The following is an 11,432-nucleotide window of genomic DNA, read 5'->3' as shown; positions in this document are numbered from 1 at the left end:
CCAGGAAGAAAATGGTGTAGCCCAGCGAAGGGCGGAAGGACTCCAACTCTCTGCAGAGAAAATGCAGGCTATGCTGACTGTGGCCCGCACCGAGGCAGATATGTATCATTCCGTGGCCTCGGACACTATCCAAGCTTTGGAGGCACGGTCGAGTTCTGAGGCTGACTGGAAACAGTCTTTCCTGTCTTCTCCAGAGTTTGAAAAAATAGTAATAGATAGGTCCTTTGAATGTTTTACCCAAGGTTTTGATCTTTGTTCAGCGCAATATGAGGAGGCCGGGCTAGTTCAGCAAGGGGTTCCTAATCTTAACCAGGCCATTGCTTCTCTGCCTTCCGGGCCAATGGGCAAGGGAGAAGAACCTCAGTAGAAAACAGCCTTGCCCTAGATTTTAATCCATAGACTTTGATTTTTCTTTTTCAATAGATACTTTTTTGTAAGCTGCCTTTTGTAATCTTTTCCTTATTTGAATGACAGATTTTTCTTTATTCTAAAAAGCTTTTTATTCTTGCCTATCCCTTTGTTATGAGCTTGTAATGTTTAAGGAAAACCGTTCTTTTCCATTGTCTAGTGGATAATGATTTACCGCGCTCTTGAATTATCCCGGGCATTTGAGTACCAGGGTAGTAGATCACCAGGGTTTACTACGGGGCCAGGGTGGCGGATCACCCGGTCTTACAGTGCTCGTGAATTACCACGGGCGTTTGAGTACCAGGGTGGTAGATCACCTGGGTTTACTGTGGTGCCATGGTGGCGGATCACCTGGTATTACAGTGATCGTGAATTACCACGGGCGTTTGAGTACCAGGGTGTAGATCACCTGGGTTTACTGTGGTGCCAGGGTGGTGGATCACCTGGACTTACAGTGCTCGTGAATTACCACGGGCTTTTGAGTACCAGGGTGGTAGATCACCTGGGTTTACTGCGCGGCCAGAGTGGCGGATCACCCGGTCTTACAGTGCTCGTGAATTACCACGGGCGTTTGAGTACCAAGATGGTAGATCACCTGGGTTTACTGTGGTGCCAGGGTGGTGGATCTCCTGGTCTTACAGTGCTCGTGAATTACCACGGGCGTTTAAGTACCAGGGTGGTAGATCACTTGGGTTTGCTGTGGTGCCAATGTGGCGGATCACCTGGACTTACAGTGCTCATGAATTACCACGGGCATTTGAGTACCATGGTGGTAGATCACCTGGGTTTACTGCGGGGCCAAGGTGGTGGATCACCCGGTATTACAGTGCTCGTGAATTACCACGGGCGTTTGAGTACCAGGGTGGTAGATCACCTGGGTTTACTGTGGTTCCAGGGTGGCGGATCACCTGGTCTTACAGTGCTCGTGAATTACCACGAGCGTTTGAGTACCAGGGTGGTAGATCACCTGGGTTTACTGTGGTGCCAGGGTGGCGGATCACCTAGACTTACAGTGCTCGTGAATTACCACGGGCGTTTGAGTACCAGGGTGGTAGATCACCTGGGTTTACTGTGGTGCCAGGGTGGCGGATCATCTGGACTTACTGTGTTTGCGCTTATAATAAATACAAACATACTTTTTATATAACTGGCAGAAACATAATTTACAGGTGCGTTTTGCACTTTCAAGAGTAATAAGACTTAAGATGCACCGTGTTCCAGGGCCTTTGTAGGGCCTTGCCCCGGCTGTCTTCTAAGTACCAGGCGTTACTCCCTACCCTTCGAGTTATTTTGTAAGGTCCTTCACATTTTGCTTCTAGTTTTCTCACCTCACCTGCTGGGTTAACCTTCTTTAAAACCAAGTCTCCTATCTGGAAATCTCGGGGTTTGATATTCTGATTGAACGCCTTGATTATTCTACTTCGATAAGCCTCAGTTCGGATAGCGGCCCACTCTCTTTTCTCCTTAACCAGGTCTAGCTCTTGCGTCCGATCCCCGGCTTCTCCCTCCTGGTAGGCTTTCAGCCTTTCACTCGTGGGGAGATCTGTCCAATTTCTACTGGGATCACGGCCTCGGATCCATATACCAGGCTGAAAGGTGTTTCCCCTGTGGCCGTCCGCGGGGTAGTGTGATAAGACCATAACACCCCGGGGACCTCCTCCACCCAACTCTTACCCGCCCCAAAGAGCCGGGTCTGCAGGAATTGGATGATGGTCCTGTTAGTTACTTCCATTTGTCCATTGCCCTGCGGATATGCTACGGAGGTGAATGCCTGCTTTATCTTCATCTCTATGCACCAATCCTTCATTTTCTTTCCCTGGAACTTCCTCCCATTTTCCGAGACGAGCTTCCGGGGCAAGCCGAATCGGTAGACAATGTTCTTCCAAATAAATCCCAACACCGCTTCTTCCGTGATTTTTTCCAAGGGTTCGGCCTCTACCCACTTAGAGAAATAATCCACCGCTACCAGTAAGAACTTCTTCTGCCCGGGGCCTGGAGGGAGCGGTCCCACAATGTCCATGTCCCACTGATCAAAAGGACACGAGGCCCACACTGTATGTAACTCAGCCGCTGGTTTTCGAGAGAAGTTTCCAAACCTTTGACACCCTTCACATGTTTTAACTACCTGCCGGGCATCCTATTGCAAGGTGGGCCACCAGTATCCTGCTAGCAAAGTACGCCGGGCCAGGCTCAGTACCCCTCCGTGATCACCACGGCAGCCTTCATGTATTTCCTGAAGCACATAACCCACTTCTTCCCTGGCTAGACACCTTAGCAAGGGACCTTGAAAGGACCACCGGTACAATTTTTCGTTAACCAGGGTAAATCGAGTTACCTGCCTCTTGAGCTTCCGGGCGTGTGCCTCATCCCCAGGAAGGACCCCCGTTTGTAGGTACTTGGTGAGGGGAGACATCCAGGATTCTTCCTCGGTCTCCTCTGCTTTTCTCTCTATGGTCATCACCGATCCGGACTGCTGTATCACCTCCCGGCTATCAATACTAGTCAGGGATGATGCCATCCGGGCTAGGACGTCCGCCTCAGCATTATGCTCCCTGGGAATTTGTTCAATGCTACAGCTAGAAAATTCCTCTCCTTGCTGTTTGATAAGCCCCACGTACTCTTGTAATCTCTTCTCCCTGATGTTAAATGCCCCCTGTACTTGCTGCACTACCAGTTGGGAATCTGAATACACAATCACATGCCCTGCTCCTGCCTCCCGGGCCAACTTCAAACCTGCGACCACCGCCTCATACTCTGCTTCGTTATTAGATCTAAAAGAGGATAACCTTATTGCAACCTTAGTCTTCTCCTGAGTGGGATAAAAGAGGATTACTCCCACTCCGCTCCCTTCCAAACTGCTGGCTCCGTCCACAAAAACTCTCCACACATCCTCCTGACCAAAGGTGATGACCTCGGTCAAAAAGTCAGACAAAGCTTGTGCCTTAATAGCCGCCCGAGGCTTGTATTCTACATCATATTCTCCCAACTCTACAACCCACTTGACCAATCGGCCTGAAGCATCCGGCTGAGTCATCACCCGGCCCAAGGGGCTATTAGTCAGGACAGTGACCGGATGCGACAAGAAGTAAGGTCGGAGCTTCCGGGCAGTCAAAATAAGGTCCAGGGCCATCTTTTCCATTTCGCTGTATCGGGTCTCGGGCCCCTTCAGAGCGTGACTTACATAATAAACTGGCTTCTGATCTCCTCCTTCTTCCTTTATTAACACCGTGCTCATAGCAAACTCTGTTGTAGAGATATAAACCCACAATCTCTCCCCTGGTTCGGGCTTAACCAGGATGGGCAAATTTGCCAGGTGCTCCTTTAATTCCTTGAAAGCCCATTCACAATCCTCACTCCATCCAAACCTCTGAGCCTTCCTCAACACCTGAAAGAAAGGATGACTCCGATGGGCAGACCGAGCAATGAAACGAGACAGGGTCGTGACTCTTCCAGTCAATCGCTGCACTTCCTTAAAGGAGGATGGTGACGGCATTTCCCTCAGGATTTTTACTTTCTCCGGGTTTACCTCTATTCCTCTCTCGGTCACTAAAAATCCCAAGAACTTCCCGCTTTTCACTCCGAACACGCACTTATCCAGGTTAAGCTTCACCCCGTACCTTCGCAAGGTACCAAAGGTTTCCTCCAAGTCAGGAATAAAGTGGTCCTGGGTCCTGGATTTCACCAGAATATCATCCACATACACCTCCACATTCCGGCCCAATTGATTTTGAAAAACTCTATCCATCATCCTTTGATAGGTGTCTCCTGCATTTTTTAACCCAAAAGGCGTAACCACATAACAAAATGTTCCCTCTGACGTAACAAAACTGACCTTATCCTGATCCTCCCTAGCCAGGGGAATTTTATGGTATCCCTGGTACGCATCCATAAAGTAAAGCAGCTCATAACCAGAGGTAGAATCTACTAATTGATCAATCCGGGGCAGGGGATAGCAGTCCTTGGGGCAGGCTTTGTTTAAGTCTCGGAAATCCATACACATTCTCCACTCCCCTGCACTTTTGGGTACCAGCACTACGTTATATAACCAAGTAGAAAACTGTACCTCCTTGATGTGCCCTGCTTCTAGCAGTTCCCGGACTTGCTCAGCAATGACCTTGTCTTTTTCTGCCCCAAAGTGTCTCTTCTTTTGTCTGACAGGCCGGGATCCTGGGAGGATATTTAGCCTATGCTCTGCCAAATGGGCCGGGACTCCAGTTAGCTCCTTAGGAGACCAGGCAAACACATCCGCGTTCTAGGCCAAGCAGGTTTTTAATTGCTCAGCCAAAGCAGGCTCCATACCCCGAGCCACCCGGGTGATCCTCCCCGGATGTCCAGGCACTACCTCCACCTCCTCATACTCTTCTTTTACTTCTCCTACCGCGCACACCTCTTCCTGTCTGGAACCATCCCTCCATTCTGTCCTTCGTGCCCTCTTGTTATCCATCCGGATGGTGTCTGCATAACACCGTCGAGAGGAGTGCTAATCTCCCTTTACTTCGCCCACCCGATCCCCCACCAGAAATTTGATCTTTTGGTGATAAGCAGAAGCCACAGCCCTAAAGGAATTTAAGGCCGGCCTTCCTAGGATAATATTGTAGGAAGAGGGGGCCTCCACCACGGTGAAGAGGGCCATGACAGTCTTCTTTGTATCGCCCGATCCTAACGTAATAGGCAACCGCACTTCTCCTTTGGGCCGAATGGTATGTCCTGCAAATCCATGCAGGGATGTTTTTACGGGGTTAACCTCACATCCCCGCAAGTCCATTTATTCGAATGCATCCTGGAAAATGACATTCACAGAACTCCCCAAATCCACGAACACCCTTCTTATGTCATAATTAGCCACCTGCGCTCGGATGAGTAAAGCAACGTTGTGGGGTAGACATACTCCATCCAGATCCTCAATCCCAAATGTAATGTCCAGGTAGGGGTCTGGTCTCCGGGCCTTGATTCCCAGGACTTCTCTTTTGCTCCAAGATTTCCGCACCCTATTAGAGTCCCCATCAGTGGATCCTCCCGAAATCATGTTGATCACCCCTTTGGAAGATCCCTCTCGGGGTCCTTTGTCAGGCCCCCGTGACGCTACCTCTCGGGCTTTCGAGGGGTCAGGCCTATTGTCTCGCGAGATGTCAAACCGGGGTACCCAGGGGCGTCCCCTCTGCTTTTTCTCCACATGCTTTGTTTCCTCGGCCACAGGCTGTCCTGGCTCCATGATGAGCCTCCGACACTCGCTAGTGTCGTGTGTGTTAACCCGGTGTATCGAACAGTATTTTCCCGGCCTTTTTGGAGGCAACGGCTGGACATTCTCCTCACATAAGTGGATTTCCCGATCCCGAGCTACCCTATGAGGAGCAAAAGCAGCAAGCCTCCCCGGTTGATCCTGCCTTCTTCTTCCTTGACTACCCTGGTTTTCTTTCTCCTTTTTCTCTTCCCTCCTGTCCTTCTCCCTCTTTTGTCGCTGGGCCTCCTCCATATTGATATATTTCTCGGCTCGAGCCAAGAGGTCCTCGAAGTACCGGGGGGCCCTCTTGACCAAAGACCGGAAGAATTCTCCTTCTCTAAGTCCTTGTGTGAAAGCAGTGATTTTGGTTTCAGGTGCACATGCAGGCACTTCCAGAGCCACTCTATTGAACTTTTTAATATAAGCTCTTAGAGAATCCTCGTTTAGCTGCTTTATCTCAAAGAGGCTGAGAGTGGTTTTCTTGTATCGCTTGCTGCTGCTGAAGTGTTGCAAAAAGACCTCCCGGAATTCTTTGAAAGTCTTAATGCTTCCTTCTTCCAGATTTTCAAACCATCTCTGGGCGGAGTCCACCAAGGTAGTTAGAAATACCTTGCACTTAATTTGATCACCATAACAATGCAACATTGCCACGTTCTCAAACCGGGTTACATGCTCCTCGGGATCAGCGCTGCCATCATACTCTTTGATTTTGGCGGACCTGAAATAGACTGGCAATGGCTCCCCAATGATTTTCGGAGAAAAGGGACAGCCCAAAATTTTGACCCGCGAAGATTCCCGCGGGTCAGTATTCTCCAATTTTTGTATTTTTTGTTTCAACATTTCCAGCTCCCCTGCCATGGTGACATTTGCCGATCCTGCATGTGAATTTCCCTCATCCTCCACGTGTATGCCTTTACTCTTCTCTTTCTCGGGCCTCGTTTCTGGCTCTTCTTCCCCTTCTACTTCTTTTTCATTATCCTTCCTTTGGCCCTCTTTTTCTCCTTGTTGTATCGCCATGATTCTTTGTAGAGCCGCGTCCACCATAGCGTCCACTTGCTCCTGGATTACGGCCACTGCTCGACGAGAGCTTTCAGGATCATTGATGATGGTCATATCTACGCCTTAGACTCACTTTCCCACAGACGGCACCAATGATGCGATTATCACAAAATGACTACCCGGGGGTGAGGAAACTCCCGGGCGGAAAAGATAGGTGAATGATTGTCCCCCAGAGAGTGAGTCATCTCTTGCTTTTATAATGGCCCCCTTGGGCTTTCAATGATTACTGGGTATGGGCAGACTGACGGCTTTTAGGTTGATGGGACGACCATCACGTGTGATTTAGACATCCGTAGTTCCAAGAAAAAGCCCACTCCGTTATAGCATGGTCCATAATGATTTGGTCGGGGATTTGCTTTTGGCACACTCTAAGCAGACGTGGCTGTTTCCTAGCCACCCGGACCTCCCGGGGTCTCCAGAGTGCTTATACTCCCCAGGTTATATCAGGTACACATAGATGCCCTTACTTAACCGAAATGTTCGGTCAACAATCTTCACTATTATTGTTCAATGGAAAACTCTCACATGAAACAACAACATGATCCTTTCCTGACCTATTGCTATTACTAAGAAATTGATTGGATCAATATCAGCTTCCTTCTTAACAAGAATGCACTATACTGGAAACTACCAACTCCCTTGCTTGTCTCCACTGTCAAGTTATCACCTAACTTGATCATACAAGTCAATTGCAATCTTTCAATAGATTCGTCTCTGGCAAACCTAGAGATTCTAAATCATCCAAATTGTCAAATGCTCTGAGATGGTATCCAGTACTCATCCCATAAGCACTACTCGAAAAATACTACTCCAAGTATTTCTTAATTGCTACATCCTGATCAACCTTGATTGGCTCAACCAATCAAACTCGTTGATCTACTTAAGCTCGTACTTATCAGATCAGATCACCACTGATCATCCAACCTACATGGCTCGGTCAATAACCATGACTCAGCTGCCAAAAAGAACCATTTCCAAACGTTGTCAGATCACGGTACATAAGTAGTTTACTTGACACAAGTCCTGCGCCTTTTCAGCACTACTAACCGTTGTCTTGTTCACCCAAGGCAAACATCAAGATAAACTAAGCTCATTTCCATCCCATGGAAAACCTTACGCTCAACCTTTGAAAATATCAGACAGTACTTAGCGCAACCACTAGACTCACTATCCTTACCTCGTTCATTCAGGATGAACATCGCGATTCGTCAAGTCCAAAGTTATACCTAAGGAATTCCAAAGATTCCCAACATTGCCGGACATGCTCCTGATTATATCCCACGCTAAGATTGTGCAACAAATTAAGACTGAGGTAGCTTACCACGATAACCCATCTGGACAATCACCAAGGTTTCACGGGTATAGGTCACGCTTCCCTCACATCTCAATTAATGCTTATACAATCCTTAGCATACGGTATAAACCATCACATATGAAGTTCATCATCATGAAGTAATTCTCCTATTCGAGTCTAAGTCTTGAATCAGTATCCCATCCAGTATCTCGGATGACTCCTATCACAAGAAAATTCTAACCACAACTCTGATGACAACCCCTAGTCATCGCTGGTAGAAATCCATCCACCTACTAGATACACACGTCTAGCAGTAACCCAAAGGTTAAAACCTATCTGCTCAGAGTATACTGTAGTAACCCGCATTTCTGATTAGTGATTAAATGAGTAATTAATCACGTGATCATGTTTAGATTAAGTAAAACATGATTAAGTAAGTTCATGTTGGGATAACGGACTTCAGAAATGGATTCAAAGCACTCAAACTAGTTGAATTGGTTCAGCAGGACCGGACGGTCCGATGAGGAGTTCGGACATTCCGAAGTGGATCGAAAGCTCCGTGCCAGGATCGGAGGCTCCGATCGAGATCGGAAGCTCCGTCGGCAAGATCGGAAGCTCCGATCGGACTCAGCATACACGTCATTGGTTACGTCAGCAAGGTGACGTCATGGCTGACGTAATATCGGGCGATCGGAAGTTCCGATTGTGATCGGACGTTTCGATCAGGGATCGGAGGTTCCGAACGCCGTCTATAAATAAGGGGTCCGAGCCCTCATTCTGTGCACCAATTTCCCCTCCTTTCCTCTGGTTTTCGAACCTTCTTACTAAGATCTACGGAGTTCTAAGCATCCTATTGGGAATCCGGAAGTTGCCTAGCAATCCCGGCGTCGAAGCGGAGGTGTGCCTAAGTTTTGAGACGATTCTACACCAGCAGGCTGACGACGGACGAAGATATAATTTGGCTTCCTAAAAATATTTAGGAGTATGCAATAGCTTAGTTAAGGCTTTTAGAGCTTAATTGTTGATGCAGGGATATTTGCATTGTAGTAGCTAGTAGACTGGACTAGTAGGCTTGGAGTCTAGACCAGCAGAGCTAGGTTTGACCAGCAGTGTTAGAAGTACGTAAGTACTGACCGAGATAGCCAGCATGATATAATTGCTTATATGTTGCATGAGTATGTGCTATATGTTTTATCATGTTTTAGCATGTTTTACCGCCTTAGCACATACATGATTTTACGTGTGACTGCATCTGGAGAGATGTGAGTCATTGACAGTCTCCATAGGGAACGATGATCTCATTTTGGACTCGAGTCAGGTATGACAGTTTCCATATGAGACTCGTATCCCGTTTTGGATTCGGGTCAGGATGGGGTTGGCTCAGCCCTGATATGGAATATACGAGTACCCCACGGAGTAGCTCTCTAGCCGGTACTGTATATTCCCGGCGCCATGAGAAAGTATTTTCAATTAAGTTTTAAATCATCTGTGTGCGCATATTTGTATTTATATCATTGCTTCGTATTGAGCGTTCTAGCTCACGCCCCTGTGGTTGGGTATTGTGTACCTTGTGGCGGGGCAGGTTTGAGGCTGGACGGTCCAGGCGGCTCTCATCAGGATTGAGCTTGGGGAGTGCGAGGTTGTAGAGGGAAGAGATTTATTTACCCTAAACCTTCGATTTGGTTGTATAACAGTATTTATACAATTGTGATAACATCGGTTGTATTCTGCCGATTGGATTTGTTGTATTTTAATTATCCGCACTTTATGCTTTAAAGCTTTTATTGCGTGCGCTTTTACTATAACTCTGATTAGTTAGTGGATCCGGGTTGGGTCACTACATTTTTGGTATCAGAGCGACGCATTGCACTGGGAATATCGTAAAGCGGATTAAGTAATTATCTGTTCTTATGTAACAGATGGCAGATTACGACGAGAGTCACGGTAGCGTAGACGACGGTCGTTGGGGTGATCCAGATGATCGTAGACGACGGGGACAGCCCGAGGAGCGCAGGCGAGTCATCATGCGTAGGTTTAAGGAAGTTAGCCCAAAGCCTTTGACGGGCGGTGAGACAGCCGAAGAGGCGGAGGATTGGATGGAGAGGATGGAGCAGTGCTTCCAGGAGTTCCGTTGCATGGCTGAGGATAGGATTGAGATTCTTGCCTTTATGCTTGAGGGCAAAGCGAGGAAGTGGTGGAGATCTACTTCCGCACCATTCATAGCAGCTAGAGGTGCAGATACTTGGGTGGAGTTCCGTACTGCTTATCAGAGATTTTATTTTCCTTCAGCTCTTCGTCAGGCGAAAGCCAGTGAGTTGTTGAGTTTGCGACAGGGGACGATGACGATCGAGGAGTACTAGCAGAAGTTCTTTGATCTGCTACCCTTTTGTCCTTATATTGCTGATAGTTCTATGGCAAAGTTTGATCATTTCCTTCAGGGTTTGAATCTTGATATTCATCGTATGGTTGTTGTGGGCGGCGATGGGACCTAAGAGGATTTGGTGGACCGTTGTCGCCAGGCCGAGGACAGTATTCGGAGGAATAGGGGACTTTTCTCTTCTTCTTCTAGGCCAGCGAGTGCTAGTGCTTTAGGCCCTAAGGGGCAGTCCTTCAAGAAGCCAGGAGGTACTTCTTCTTCTTCCTCTGGATCTGGTGGAGTGCATAACTTTGGTGGCCAAAGGCCAAACCGTTGTCGTCAGTGCCGACGCAGGCATCCGCCAGGGCAGTGTGGTCGATCGACCACTGCATGTTTCCAGTATGGCCAGGAGGGTCACATGAAGAGAGATTGTCCTATGCTGATTGGGGCAGCGAGTGGTTCTGGGGGTTCTCAGGCATCTGTTCAGCCACCTCAGTACCAGCAGCCACCTTTTCAGCAGCAGTATTCGCAGCAGCGCCAGCAGCCGCAGCAGTCTCAGAGACAGCCTACTCAGACTCCTTCTCGGGGTCACTCTTCTTTGAGGCCACGTGCCCAGGGACAGGTCTTTGCGCTTAACCAGGAGCAGGCAGAGGCTGACAGCGATCGGATGATTGCAGGTATCTGTAGTTTATGTGGTTTTCCTGCATATGTTTTAATTGATACCGGTGCATCGCATTCTTTTGTCTCAGCACGTTTTGCTAAGAAGTATAGATTGTCGTTTATTTCTTTAGACGTGTTGCTAGTGGTTTCTACTCCTATGGGTAGCGAGGTTTTAGCCAAGCGTCTAGTTGGGGGTTGTGTTTTGGATTTTGAGGGACATCAGCTTAGTGCTAACCTAATGATTCTAGCGATGGAGGATTTCGATTGCATCATTGGGATAGATCTATTGACTACCTACCGAGCGATAGTGGATTGCTATCAGAGGTTTGTCCAGTTTCGTCCAGAAGATGACGAGTCATGGTATTTCTATGGTGAGGGAGCGCGACCCCCGATGCCAGTGGTTTCAGCTCTGAAGGCCCAGCGTGCTTTAGAGT

General features: G+C 48.1%; 1 protein-coding gene across 1 annotated transcript; it reads right to left on the bottom strand.

The window, feature by feature from the left end:
* Positions 1 to 5,173: 5,173 nt before the first annotated feature.
* On the bottom strand, positions 5,174 to 6,742 carry LOC140878575 (uncharacterized). Its single transcript, XM_073282184.1, has one exon. The coding sequence runs from the start codon at positions 6,740 to 6,742 to the stop codon at positions 5,174 to 5,176; it is 1,569 nt and encodes a 522-aa protein (XP_073138285.1).
* Positions 6,743 to 11,432: the final 4,690 nt, after the last annotated feature.

Source organism: Henckelia pumila, chromosome 2 (genome assembly GCF_033568475.1).
Source record: "Henckelia pumila isolate YLH828 chromosome 2, ASM3356847v2, whole genome shotgun sequence".
Taxonomy (NCBI): Eukaryota; Viridiplantae; Streptophyta; class Magnoliopsida; order Lamiales; family Gesneriaceae; genus Henckelia; species Henckelia pumila.
The sequence above is the reverse complement of the archived record's forward strand: the minus strand, read 5'-3'. Positions and strand labels throughout refer to the sequence as shown.

What these genes read in the sequence shown, in the direction of transcription:
- LOC140878575 (XM_073282184.1), bottom strand. Translation starts at nt 6,742, where the DNA reads ATGACCATCATCAATGATCCTGAAAGCTCTCGTCGAGCAGTGGCCGTA.